The sequence below is a fragment of the Gracilinanus agilis genome, chromosome 6, assembly GCF_016433145.1.
Source record: "Gracilinanus agilis isolate LMUSP501 chromosome 6, AgileGrace, whole genome shotgun sequence".
Lineage (NCBI taxonomy): Eukaryota > Metazoa > Chordata > Mammalia > Didelphimorphia > Didelphidae > Gracilinanus > Gracilinanus agilis.
This window is the reverse complement of record NC_058135.1, coordinates 212130775-212142731: the sequence shown is the minus strand read 5'-3', so window position 1 is coordinate 212142731 and position 11957 is coordinate 212130775. Positions and strand designations below refer to the sequence as shown.

General features: G+C 39.2%; 2 protein-coding genes across 2 annotated transcripts in view; one reads left to right on the top strand and one right to left on the bottom strand.

Moving 5' to 3' along the window:
• The window catches only part of EVC (EvC ciliary complex subunit 1), a 108618-nt gene extending 101216 nt beyond the window's left edge, over positions 1-7402 (bottom strand). Inside the window, exons 1-2 of the mRNA XM_044680251.1 lie at positions 7220-7402; positions 874-996 (exon numbers count right to left, since the gene is read on the bottom strand). Of these exons, the coding sequence (XP_044536186.1) occupies positions 874-996; positions 7220-7402 (306 nt within the window). The remainder of the gene's footprint in view (positions 1-873; positions 997-7219) is intronic.
• Positions 7403-10723: 3321 nt separating this feature from the next.
• EVC2 (EvC ciliary complex subunit 2) overlaps positions 10724-11957 on the top strand; it is a 176918-nt gene continuing 175684 nt past the window's right edge. The window contains 3 exon segments of the mRNA XM_044681763.1: positions 10724-10776; positions 10778-10802; positions 10804-11232. Of these exon segments, the coding sequence (XP_044537698.1) occupies positions 10724-10776; positions 10778-10802; positions 10804-11232 (507 nt within the window).

The window sequence follows — 11957 nt, the reverse complement described above, 5'->3', positions numbered from 1 at the left end:
ATGTCAAATCCTAGGTTGGATTTGAACTCAGCTCTTCCTGACTCCAGACCTTGCACTCTGTCCACTATGCCGCCTAGCTTTCTCTGAGTCCTAGAGTTAAGTGACTTTCTCACAGTCACATAATATGTTTTCCCAAGGGCTGTCTCATATCATTCTACTGGAGACTCTCTTCTAGATGAATATAAATCCATCGATCACTACTGTCTAAATCATAAAGCCAACTCACTATACTGTTATCCAACTCATATATTATGAGGAGATAAAGCAATTTTTCCCTGAACTCCAGGCATGCTATACTTAAGGCATACTGCTAACTGCTGAAGAAGGAAATGAAGTTAATTAGGCATGACTTGTTCTTGAACCCATGATGGCTCCTAATCATCACCACTTAACTTTATGAGTCCTTATACTATGTTCTCAAATTTTGTTGGAGAAAGACAAGATTGTGTGGAAAAAAAGTATTAGTGTAATTTATATTATGTATAACATTTACTCAGCAGCTTTAAAGTGAGTGCTAAAAATGTTATTTGCTTGCAATCATTACATATAATTCCAAACTTCTATCACCTTGAATAATTAAGGCTTAAATGATTAATGATTTGTTCTAGATTTTTTCCCCCTCTTGCTATACTAAGGCAAAAGTATAAGATTAATTCTATTATAATATGGGTACATTTAAGAAAGCATTGGCTAAGGACTATTCTAGTGGCTTGAGGGAATTAATATTCTTTCTAGAAATGTCCTATCAGGGAAAAAAGGTCCGATTCATTTCTTTTTAAATTTTCTGCAACAGAGGTTCCTTTAATAATCTTTGAGCTATGAGGTTATATATTTGAGATATATTACATACTTCTGTAAATGAAAAAGACTTACCCCAAGAATTTCTTCTTCAATTGGTGTCTGAGCTTCCTTTCTCTTCTCTCTTGTTAGGGAGTCAGTTTCATAAAGATGCACATCAGCATCCAAGTTTTTAAGGAGACTTTGGGAATCATCTTTCTAAAAACCCAAGAAGAAAAATACAATTTATTTTTTTAAAAAAAGTAAAACTATTCTGCCTTCTTTGGGTGATTTATAGCTACTCAGCCTTAAAGCTTACACCATATCTGTTAGTTTATGCCACTTAGATCAACAAGTATTACAAGCATGTTTTTTCTATTGTGAGGTGGAGGGGGAATTTAAAGAAAAAGAAATTATCTTTTATTGATACATTGTTCTCTTTATATCTGTGATAGAAATATAAAATTAGGTACATAATTAATATTTGAAGAATAATTTCTGAATGTCCAACTCCAGAGAATGAACTGATGAATAGAAAAATAAAAGATAATTATATATGTCTTTTTGCCTGGAGATTGATTCTATGATGTGGGGAAGAGAAGGTGAGACTGAGATATCTGGGAATAATAAATGAATTTTGTAAAAGGAATATATCAAAATTCTATAATTATAATGAGCAAGTTTGACTCTGGAGAAGTGATCAGAAAAATCTACTTCTTTCTTTGCCTAGGTACGGGACTATTATACATATATATATATATATATATATATATATATATATATATAGAGAGAGAGAGAGAGAGAGAGAGAGAGAGAGAGAGAGAGAGATTCAGGCTATGTAGTTGTTTGTTCTGTCAAATAGTTATTTTCTTCTGTTCTATTCTTTGCTACATGGGATAGTTCAAGATACAAGGGAAGGGAGAGAAACATTTTGAGTCATGAAGATCATGTAAAATGCAAAAGACTAATTAAAAAAAGAAATAACGGAGAAAGGCACAGAGTTTTTTTAAGGAACAGAGCCAAAATAGCAGAGTAAAGGAAGCACTTAGCAGAGTTTTACCAACATCCCCAGTCCCCCAGACAATTTTAATTTTAAATTTTAAAATAGTTTCTAAAATTGAATTTTATAACGGCAGAGCCAAACAAAGGTGAGGATGAGATGTTCAGCCCAAGACAACTTTGGAGGTTGGAGAGATCATGGGGCTAAAGGAGGTCCTAGGTTCAAATCTGGCCTCAGACACTTACTAGCTGTGTGACCCTGGGCAAAACCTTTAACTGTTTGCCTCAGTTTCCTTATCTGTAAAATGAGCTGGAGAAGGAAATGGCAAACCACTTTGGTATCATTACCAAGAAAACCCCAAATAGGGTCACAAAGATTCATACTCAACTGAAACAAATGTACAACAAGCTAAATCAATGAGATGTTTAAACAACTTGGGCCCCTTCCCAAGATAGCCAGTCCAAAGTCTTGCTAGAAGGACTTTTATAACTTTTTAAAAAATTACTTACATGAATTTGTTTCTCATTTGGTAGTGGCAGTCACTGAAACCTGAATTCTACAATCCAGCCAAGTCAGTTCCCTTTTAGAAAATGGTTGATAAATTTTTAAACTTTGTACTTCTTTCGTGTAAAAATCTAATTTGAAATAAAGGACACCTAAATGTAGAGCTGGCAAGGGTGGGATATTCTGAGCAGCCATACAGTTAAAGAATATTAGCATTAGGAGGAGCCTAAGAACATATAACTTTAGATTGGAAGGGACTAGAGTGCAACTAGTTCAAGTCCATGTGTGCAAGATAAAAAGAAGACTAATTTAATTTAATGAGCATTTAATAAGCACTCACTGGGTATGAGGTACTGTGTTAGATGCTAAAGGAACAAAATAATAATTAAAAATAGCCCTTGCTCTCCAGGCACTTACATTTCACTTAGGTGCCACAACAATAACATATAAGGCGAGAGTACTAATGGCATTAGGAAAATCTCCCAAAGGACGAAGCATCTTTCAAATTAGTTAAGAATTCTTAGCAATGTTTAAAGAAATGAATTCAGATTATTCATTAGAAGGCCAAATACTGAAACCAAAAGTATAAGTACTTTGACCATAATAAGGAGAAGACAGGACTCATTAGAAAAGCCCCTCATGTTGGAAAAGATGGAAGGCAAAAAGAGAAGGCAAAAAGCAGAGGTTGAAATGGAAAGAGAGTGTCAAGGAAACAGTAAATGTGAACTTGGACAGACTTCAAGGGACAGTGGTGGATAGAAGGATCTGGCATGCTGTGGTCCGTGGAGCCATGAAGAGTCAGACTGAATGACTGAACTATAGCAAAAAAGGATTCTAAGAGATGGGGATGAGGAGGAGGTGCATTCTAATATTGGGACAACTTGTACGAAGGTATAAAAGTAGAAGAGGAGCAAATAAGCAAGCTGGGCTACAGCAGAAGTGAGTAAAATACAATAAAATAAAAATTGTGTTTAGAAAGTTGAATGATAAAGCGGCAGTGTGAAAGGTTTTAATTACCAATTTGAGAAGGTTGTATTTTATACTAGAGGCAAGGAAGAGTCATCAGAGGTTTCTGAGAAGGGAATTTGCATAGGAAGGCCTTTGCTTTAAAAAGATTATTTAGCTGGCTGGTTGTTGTCCTTCATACTTGAAGATGACCAAAATGCCATTAGTACACCAGGGTCAATATAGAGTGTGTGCAGCTGTGGCTGATCAAACCAATACGAGCTCCGAAAGCTCTACTACAAGTTGGGCACAAATAGCCACAGGAACACTTGGGATGGAGATATTTCTAAAGCAGAGCTGAGTATCTCATGTTCCTTTTGAGCTATTGCATTTCTGCTTTGCACATAGAGCACAATACCTTCTTTGATGTGGACACACATATAAGACATAAAGAAATCTGGGCCAGTATTCTGAGTAGAAGGTCCAACTTTGATTGTGGGAAAATAGAGCTGAAGGTCTCAGCATGCCCAGCCCATGGCAAAGATCTTGTTTTGATGCACAATAGTCTGTTGTATAGGCCTTTAACAGTCAAAACTACAAGTGATTAATAAAACTAAATATACAGAATATCATAGTAAAGTTTAGGAAGTATTTACTAAGAGAGTTAGAAAATTCCAGTAAAGGCTTAAGCAAGGCATTTGCTCTTGTCCTGGTGATTTTGCACCAATTAAGACTTCTTGTTTGGACATCAGAAGGATTTATACAAAAAGGACCTCTGTTAAATGTCTCAGTCTCTAGAATGTATATAATTCATGATATGTCACAAGCACAATTTATTGTTGCAGTTTGAAAGTAATAATAAGAAAACATGTGAATGAACTGATCAGGATATAATTTTTAGTGATCTCTAATTGATATAAATAACAGACTGACATGTGCAGACTTAATTTATTATACTGATTCAGGGAGTAAAGTTAAAGATAAACCAAAAGCATCTAGCTGGGCCATAAACTCTGAGGAACTTATAGTGAATATAAATCCTTCACAAAAGCAAATACCATCTTGTCCTTGTAATAAATTCCTAATTTTTGCTACTGACTCAATGACTGTTTCTGTTAACTTCGTCAGGAATCAGGATTCAGTCGAGCTATGAACTAAACATTCCAAAGTTAATAACAGAAGCTCTTCATTTTATTGGTAGCTATGATATTCTAATACCCCACACTATATTCTTTCTCCTACTTTGGGTTAATATTATATAATAATAATCAACATATACAGTTTGTTTACTACCTGATTCTAACCCTTTCTAAAATCATAGTTATAGCTACAACCTAAAAGCATTACATTGGATTTCTTGTTTTACAATCACTGATACAAAAGTAATTTTATATTATATTTATTATTATATATAATTATATAATACTAAAGGCAGTTTCCTTTTCACACATGAGGCATGAATTGGGAAGGGGGGAGCTTCAGGCAGGGAAAGCAATGAAGAGGTTTTCTCAAAAGTCTAAGTGAGTGGTAAAGTTTTGAACAACAGTGTTGACTGTATGAGTAGAGAGGAGTCATGCAAAAAGATGTGGTAGGAGAATCCATCGGAGTGGTGAATCGATAAGCTATGAGAGTAGAAGGTGAGAGAGTGAACATTTAAGAATTACTCTGGGATCACAAACATTCACAACTGAAAGGATGGTGGTAGTCTTAGGACACATTGTGAAGACTGGAGGAAAAGCAGCTTTAGGGAAAACAATCATTTCCTTCTTAACATGTTGAGTTTGAAATGCCTATGGGACATCTAGGTAGAGATCAAGAAAGTGATGATGGAGAACAAGAGCTCAGGACAGAAATTCAAAATGAATTTAAAGGTTGGGAGTCATTTGTATGGAGATATGAACATTGGGACCTAATGAAACCACCAAGAGAAAACTTAGAGAAAGAGGCAGTGGATAGAGAGAGCCTTAGTGGCTAGAGAGAGGGAAAAAGAGGATGGTTTAGCAAATGAGATGAAAACACAGTGCTCAGAGGTATAAGAGAGGGACCAGGAAAGATCAATTACATAAAAGTTTAGGAATTAAGAAACATGAAGGAAGAGGGCATAGCCAATAATGTCAAAAGTTACAGAGAAGTCAAGAAACATGATGATGGAGAAAAGATCATCAGATTTAGTAGTTAAGAGAGTGTTGGTAACCTTGGAGAGACCAGTTTCAGTTGAGTAGTCAAGATATCTGTTAACTTAGAGAGAGGAGTTTAGGTAGATTGGTTTGAAAGTAAGCCTGACTATATAGGATGGAGGAGTGGGAGGGTGATGAAGTAGAGGCAGCAAGTATAGCCTGACTCATTGCACAGTAAGAAGATGGAGAGAGATGGGACCATGCCTAAAGGCAGCAGTAAGGCTAGGGAAAGGTTTTGAGTTGCTATTTCTTCATTTTTTCTAAACTAAAAATAACCATGAGAGCTATTTAGGGATATTCAGGATCCATCCTGAACTGGCTTATGCTGATTGCTAAATTTCTGTGTGGGCATTTTACTCTTTGGAAACAGGCTGGCTACAAATCAGGGTTATATTTATTTTGTGGACTGTTTTGACTTAAGAAAGTGATGGAGAAAATGTTAATAAATGTAAATTAAACTTAAAAGTGTGTCTGGCTCAAAGATCCAGCTTTTAAACATTTACCAGCAAAGCACTAGGGCCTTGGAATAACAAAATAATGAACTGAAAAGAAGTCAGGGGACTTGGTTTTTGCTATGTGAGCACGACACTAAAAACTTAGCTAGTCTCCTGAGATCTGAGAGCTGAAGATCTGAGAGTTAGGACAATGTTAACTCAGGGCTAACAGAGAACTGAGTTTGAGTCCTGCCTCAGTCACGTCACTAATATATCTATGAGCAAGTAAAATGGGGGAAATAATATCTATAGTATTTATTTCACAGGGTCTTTATAAGGATCAAAGTGTGCAAAAGTCTTTGTAAACTTTTTTTTAAATTTTCTTTTATTTATTTCATTTAAAAAAAAACTCTTACTGTGTATTGGCTCTAGGGCAGAAGAGTGAGTGGTAAGGGTTAGGCAATGGGGGTTAAGTGACTTTTCCAGAGTCACACAGCTAGGAAGTGTCTGAGGCCAGATTTGAACCTAGGACCCCCATCTCTAGACCTGACTCTCAATCCACTGAGCCACCCAGCTGTCCCCTGTAAAGTTAAAGAACTATACATAAAAATGCCAATCATTATCCGAGCTGGAAGAGAACTTCCTCGTTCATTTATCTGATTCATACCCTTCAGTTTATAAGTGAGGAAAGTGTGCGGTAAGAGTATATTACACAGAGCACTGGATTTTAAGTCAGAGGACTTGGGACTCAGTTTCTTTATCTGTACAACAAAGGGGCTAAAAAAGCATAATATCTAAGGTAACTTAAAGGTCTAAATCGATAATCCCTTAGGGATTTGCCCAATGTCACACAGGTAACAAGCAGAGGAATCTAGAACTGAACCCAGCTACTACAAGACACTATCTCTTTCGCTTGCTAGTTTCAAGTATCCCGTCAATAAAAGGAGGAGTTGGACCTGCATCGTGTATAAGGTGCCTTCCCGATCAAATTTTCTTTGGTCTCTGTGTGCTCTAGGACTCCTACCAATGGTACACGCTTTTCATTCTTGCTTTATAACAGGGCCAGGGAAGGACATCTTTATAGCACTACCAAAATGCTTCTCTAATATGGAGAGACAACATCTTACAGGAGATAGAGTAGGAATGAGAATCCGGAAGGCATCGGTTGAAATGCCGCCTCTGAAACATCATAGTGATATGACTGAAAGCTAAGCCACTTAGTTCCGCGCCCCACCAAACTCTCTACGAAGCTAAAAAGTGCAGATCAGTATTGGCGGAGGGGGTTTCGCATCTGAGAGACTGACCTCTGCAGGAATGATGACAAAGAAGACTGGAGAGGGGGGAGGAAGGACAGTACAAGACGACTTAGAGGGAAGACCTACCTTTTTCTGGAGCAGAGGCTTGAGCACGTAGATACAGAGCAAAACTGCACAACTGATGCCGAGGGCCACCCCCAGAATCACTGCTGGAGCTAAGAGAGCAGGGACTACCTGCAGGGACTCTGTCCAGAACTGCAGCTGGATGTCCTGGAGGCAAGTGCCCCGTAGCTGGTCTGCTTGGGCCATGAGTGAACTTTCAGGGAGAAATCACTGCCCTCCTTCTCCCTCTCTCCAGATCACCTCCCTTTTGCACAGGACGACTTGTTTGCAACTTTTTAGAGAGGAGCGAGCCCGACTGAGCCTTGCACAAAGGGAATAGCCAAGGCCAAGCTTGGCAACCCCTGTCTGGTCCCCATCCCTTTGGCCTTCATGCCTGGAGATCTAAAAGCCCTGGACAACTTTGCCTAAAAGAAGAGAGAGTAGGGGGGCTGTCCTAGGGCACTCTCCAGGCCTGCGGAGATTAGTGCCTCTGCTCACACAGACCCCAGCATACTTTCCTGTCTGACTCATCCTCCACTCTCTTTCTCCCTCCCTCTCTGAGCCAGGGAGAGGGAGGAGCCAGTACAGGCTACATAGCAGACCCTTTTGTAACCGAAAACCTGCCCTAGCGAGCATGCCCAGTTCCAACTCCCAAAAGTACTTTCAGTAAACGCAAAAGAGTTTTTGGAGGGCTTAGAGTTAAAAGGAGTCTGGCATCTAAGATTCGAATCATGTATGAAAACACACTTGGCTTAATATTTAGGGGCCTTGGCTTTAGAAAGTCATTCTACAACTTTTGGTGGGACTTCAGAAAAAAAACACTACATCCCTCTGGGACTCAGTTTCCTCTTTTGTAAAACAGATGGAGCTGAATTAGATGAGCTCTAAGGCTCTCTCCATTTTTAAATTCTTTGACCACTATGTTCAGAACAAAGTGAACCTGAAAAGATAGGGTGGCAGGCAATGTCGGAATAAAATGGGCAGTGGTAAAGGGTGAAAGGCAGTCTCTAGATAGTGCCAGAGCTGAGAGAGAAGGATGGAGTGTAAACTTTGGTGGATTGGGAGTCAGAAGACCATAGTAACATCTCCCTACTGATTTCTTCTTTATTCCTTTTAAATTCAAACTGGAGAAGCCTGAGAGAATGAAATTGAGAATTAGGAGAGATCTTGGAATTTGTGTAGTCAAATTCTCTCATTTAACAGATGAAGAAACTGAGGATCAGAGAGATTGAATATAACTAGTATTTTGGGGAGATAGAATTTGAAATTTGGGGAAATCGAATTTGGGTCTTTTGATAATTTTAGAGCTTGTCCCACTATTTCTGAGTCTTCTCTATTATTGATCAATTCTCCTGTGATTTTTCTGCCCCCCAAACAGGATCTGGTTGTCATGGTGATGAGAAGATCTCCAGGCAACAATGTAAAGGTTGACATTTCTGACCTACAAAAGACCAAAAAAATGTCCTAACTCATGATCCCCTCCAGGACTGGTCTCAAGAGTAGGAAGAAATAGAGGAGATTACACGTCATGTCCAATAGAACCTTTTTGGTCTGGGCACCAAAGGAATATGTAATTTGTGAGCTAAGGAACAGAACAAATTCCCTCTGATGAGTGAAGACTTGGTTAGGAGAGACAGGAAGAACAACTAGGTTCTTACCAGATTTTTTTTTTCTCTGCTCCAATCAGAAAATGAAAATTCAATAAGTAATTATTAGATACTTACTCTTCAGTGTGACATAGTAGCCAAGAAAACCTAGGTTTCAGTCCCTCCCTCCTCTGACACATAGGTTATACAACCCTGTTCAATTTCAACTTGCAATTTCCCAAACAATTGTCTAAGACTGTAAGTTGTGGAGTAGATTTTGTCAGCATTGATAGAAGGGGTATCCTCACCTGGGAGTTCTCTATATCCCTGAAATCCCTGGTCTAGCCCTATCTCTATCCTTAGTCTATGCAAAAGCATATGCTGAGGATGCAAAGACTGGTATGTCCTAAAGTAAACCTGTTTTTGAGAAACACACAACATAATGGTGGCAAGGACAAGAGCATGATGAAGTCCATTATGAGGAAAATTAAATAATCAGTGGAATGAGATGCCTCCATTTGTGAATTTTCTATTTCTAGAGATCTTTGCAAACAATAACAACAACATACATACATACATACATACATTTAAATGGAATCACAAAGAGTTGGACAGAACTGAAATGACTGAACATAAAACAGTGTGAAGCTATTTTAATTTAGAGGGTATGAGGAAGGCTTTGGGTAGAAGGTGGATTTTTAGTTGGGACTTCAAGGAAATTAAAGAGATTAGTATTAGTAGTGGAGGAAAGAGGTTCAGATGACAACGACCTATTCATGAGGACATGCTAATTCTCAAGTGTAACATGACTATGACTTTAAATCTGAAAGAGACTTTAGAAAGCTTGTGCAAACTAGTCATTTTACAGATAGGAAAATAAAACTCAGAGAAGTTTAGAAACCTACTCAAGGTCACACAGAGAGTAAATGGTAGACAGGATTTAAATACAAGTCTTCTGATTCTCAAATCAGTGCTCTTTCCACTGTAAATAGTGGAACTTATATTCTGATCTCATGATTCTCTAGTCCAGGGATCTTTCTGCTACTACATACTAGTATCTTGTTCCATGTTATATTTCACAAGTTATATAGAAATATAGTAATCCATCTTTTCTGAACCTAAATTCATCATACATGTCAGCAAAAAATCCTCAAAATAGGCACATGAAAATGAGATTGTCCTAGGAAATTAAGAATATAGTAACATATCATTACATGTGTGTATATGTACATATATGTATATATGAGTTGTCCCCCATCATCTCAGTGGAGTTCAACTTTAAGCTTTAATGAGTTTAAAAAGGCACCAAAATATGTGTGTGTAAATGTGTGTGTGTAGTTAATATAGTGTAGTAGAAAGATCACTATTGATTATCAATTTTGTGACCTTAGTTAAGTAAATTCTTCAACTTGGCTCTCAATTTCCTTATTTATAAAATGAGATCATAGAACTTAAGCACCGGAAAGACCACTAGAGGTTATATTAGAGGTGAGAACTGGAGAGCCAGTGAAGAAAAGTGATTTGTCTAAAATCACTTCATGAATTAGCATCAGTGTTGGGTTTTGATTTCTTAACCTAGGGAAAGATCCAGTGCGTCAAGCTGGGGTTGAGAGGAACTGGAAGGCTCCTACCAATTCGCTGCAGTAGAGTAGAAAGAGCCCCGGTTTTGGCCTCAGCGGATCTAAGTTGAATTTCTGGCTCTGTGACTTACTAGCTATGTGCCCTTAGATCTCAGTTTTATCTGTGAAATGCAGGATTCGGACTAAATCATCTTACAGTTCCCTTTCAGGTCGGATTTCTTTGTTCTGTGGTCCTTCCCAGCTCGGTGGAAGTAGTCAAAACTTTTCTTGCTGCTTCTGTCCCTGCTTCCTCCCGTTTCTCAAGGAAAACAAGCAGGAGCAAGGCGTTCATTGAAAGTTTACTCCCGGGACAGGGACTGAGCATGCTCAGTAGCAAGGGAGGGTTTTAGTCCCGAGTAAGAAACTCTCCCACTCAATAGTTTCTTGGAAACTTCGGGATTCTTTCCCCCAGCTCCATGGAGAGATATCCAGCCCGTGCCTCTCCCGAGGGACCGCAGCACTCCCGGGCTGGGACATAATGAGACCAACCAGCCCCTCGGGGCTCTGCCTCCCCCCACGAAGTTGGACGTGGGCTACAAACTTGGTAACTGTTTCTTTATTTTTGCAGCTGCCTCCACGGGCCTCCCAAGCTCCCAGCCACTTCCGGGAAAGCCCCGTGTCCAAGTTCGGGATCGGACCTCCTTTGGAAAACTCAAGTTTGTTGTATAGAAGCAAAGGCCGGGGGGAGCTCAGCTTCAATCTGTCAGTCCTGGGAGACAGATCCCTTGACCTGCCTTTCAAGGCTTCGCATCATGCAAATGGATGTCCTGCCCGGGAAGGACCCCCAGCTCTATGCCAAGGGCTCCTGGAAGGAGCTCCTTTGGGAGATCAGGTGAGGCTTCCACCACCCCAGACCAAGTAACCATAGTATCAAGACTTCTGCCTCCGTTTCTTTAAAAATCTGACACTCCGCCCCACCCTCCCCCTCCCATTTCGTGCTCTGATTTTTGTGTGACTGTAAGGATATCCTGGGGCAAACTTTAGGTTGTGTTGTTTTCTGAGGTTGATGCTTATCATGCATGATGTGTAAGTGTATCCTTTATAATTCCTCAGTTATAAAACATGAGGGCTAGAGAGTAGATCTTCCAAGTCCTCTGCCAAGGCTAATTTTCAGTAAAGATGGGGTGTAGATGAAAGAGCTCTGGGATGGAAGCGAGGGTTCAGATCCCAACACTTGGCATTTGCCTAACTGAGCAAAGCACTACAACTCTTGAATCTCAGTTTCTTCTCATGTAAAAAGTGAGTAATAATAACTCTCACTGCCCGGCCAAGGTCTTTTTAAAAAAAATTTTTTTTAACCCTTAACTTCTGTGTATTGGCTCCTAGGCAGAAGAGTGGTAAGGATAGGCAGTGGGGGTCAAGTGACTTGCCCAGGGTCACACAGCTGGGAAGTGTCTCAGACCGGATTTGAACCCAGGACCTCCCGTCTCTAGGCTTGACTCTCAAGCTACCCAGCTGCCTCCTGGCCAAGGTCTTTTGAAGAAAGCATTTTGGAAATTTTAAAGAGCTATGTGTTAATTTGAGTTATTTTATTTTATTCTAACTGGATATTAATTA